Source organism: Phytophthora parasitica (assembly GCF_000247585.1).
Source record: "Phytophthora parasitica INRA-310 unplaced genomic scaffold supercont2.197, whole genome shotgun sequence".
Classification (NCBI taxonomy): Eukaryota; Oomycota; class Peronosporomycetes; order Peronosporales; family Peronosporaceae; genus Phytophthora; species Phytophthora nicotianae.
Window position 1 is genome coordinate 17,486 of NW_008649183.1, and position 2,220 is coordinate 19,705.

At 44.2% G+C, this 2,220-nt stretch overlaps 1 protein-coding gene across 1 annotated transcript; it reads right to left on the reverse strand.

Moving 5' to 3' along the window:
* Window positions 1-573: 573 nt before the first annotated feature.
* On the reverse strand, window positions 574-735 carry PPTG_24741 (hypothetical protein; the record flags this gene model as incomplete). Its single annotated transcript, XM_008918390.1, has 1 exon — window positions 574-735. The coding sequence occupies one exon, from the start codon at window positions 733-735 to the stop codon at window positions 574-576; it is 162 nt and encodes a 53-aa protein (XP_008916638.1).
* Between the last annotated feature and the right edge of the window lie 1,485 nt (window positions 736-2,220).

Here is a 2,220-nt window from a genome sequence, read left to right on the forward strand (position 1 = left end):
CCGGGCCAACGAGGCACGTGCCAGCCAAGACTTAGTCGCACGGAGCCCAGCAGTAGACTGGAGCTCCACCAAGAGAGCACGAGAGGAAGCAGACGGGCATAATGAAGCCATGATGACCGCCTCGGGCTGGAACCCACTCAATTCCAGTGAAGCCAGGTCCGAAGGCGAAGGTGGCACCGGTTCGAGCGAGTCCCTTTTGAGACGGCCGACTTCGCCGTCCGCTGTGCTTTTTTGAGAATGAAGACTATGAAGAGGCGGTGGTTTCCAGAGGGATGGTGAGTGTATCTGATTGGGTGGCATTATTATATTATTGAATGGGCGGTTAGTACTATGAAATGTATAAGCATATTAATTTATATACATGCAGATGTAGGACGGCTGTGGAAGCTTCTAGAAGCTTCCATACGTCTGAACTGCGGGGGCGACATTCTTTTGGCGCGCTCTCCCCCAAGCTCCCCTGACTTCGATAAACCACTCCGTTGTTCATCGTGCCAAATGTTCTCATATACGCATTAAACACTAGAAGCTAGTACGTTCATTTCACCACTGCTTCTTGTTTCAGTCATAGATGATCTACGAAGTGACCGACACTACGAGACCATCCACAAAATAGAACAGCTCTAATCGTGCTAGTCTGTACATCTTGCTCAGGTCAAGGAAGATGCTCTGGATAAGCACTGTATAGACACTCTTCCGTGGGCCTAGTGTCTGCGCTGTCTTGACGATGCGAGCCATGGAGGCAACAAGCTGGTTCTGGACGAGCTTACTTGCCTTGGCTTCTTCTGATCCCTTTCCCCCTGAAGCCACAGCGCTTCAACGAGCAATATTACACACTGGCAACTGCTCATCTGCTGTACTAGACGGTTGTCATCCAAATCATAGCATTAAACCCAAAGCCTTCGAGATCTGTTTTCATAACGAGATCGCAACGCCAAGTGATGAATATATTAATAAATTGCTCCTCATTTCTCCTCAAAGCTATTTCATCGCATTGTCAACACCTTGGGCAAACCATAGGGCTGCGTAAAACAACAACACATTATTACCCGCGTCAGAAAACAAATCGTCATGGGCTTCTTTGCGTTGATAGTATGATCCTACGCAAATACGATCCCTCCGAGATTTACATTTTGCTAGCAATAAGTATAATTTTGATTGTGGGCGAGCCTGCGCTGCATTCAATCTAGCCGATTCATTAGGTGGATCGGCAGCAACAACAACAACGCTACTGTATTTTGTAGACGTGACTGCGCTGGAGACATAAATGTAATCCAGCAGTGATGTGCTGGACCAGGACAGCACCATGATCGTCAGCTTCCCCTTTGTCCAATGAAGGCAAGTCATTTGGCCGTAAGAAATGAATCTGACGGTTTCGAACACAATCGCGTTTGATGGACTATAAATGGAGTACGCCACCTATAAGTCTGGTTTTCATTTTGAGAAGGATTGACTTCGTAATGAGGTATTCTTACGCTACTCTTAAAATTACTACGTGCATCTTACGATTTTACATGAATACAATTTGCAGTCTTCTGTATTGGAGGTTGAGCGGTTGGGAACAGAATGAACATAGACTCATAACGACATCTACTAGACTCATAACGACTTCGACTAGCGTATTTAGTTTTCTTCATCCTCCGAGAACTCTTCACAAGTTATTCATTTTTATAACTGAATGGATGCCCGTAACACAGGCTGGAAAACAAAATATGTTTTCTTTTTCGTCTCCCGTAATTTACATTGCAGTACATGGCTGATAATAATAATCAACAATACGGCATTGATTGCACATTATTGCAGTAACTATATTGGCTCGACTATTGTACATATATTCATTGTGTATGGGATAAGATATTGCGACAGTATTTTACATATTTGCAAATATTGGAAGAAGGGTGAAGCAAAAGTAACTTATTCCGCACCAAAAACGCAATCGTTATTGTATTCATATTACTTTTTTTCCCACCACTGGCCTGCAATGTTTAATGAATTCATTAAACATTGCAGGCCATATATATACCGGGACCATTTGTTACCACTGTGAACATTGTGCGGGCCTTGGTTTACAAACGCTCAACGTGTCTTGTACAGACAGCTAACACGTTACACAGATAAGTGTGTACCTTGCTGTATTCACCTGTGGACTCCGCGAAACAATCATTTCGAACGCCAACACCGCCTGTATTTAGATGGGTATTGTGATGTGACCGTCACGCCATA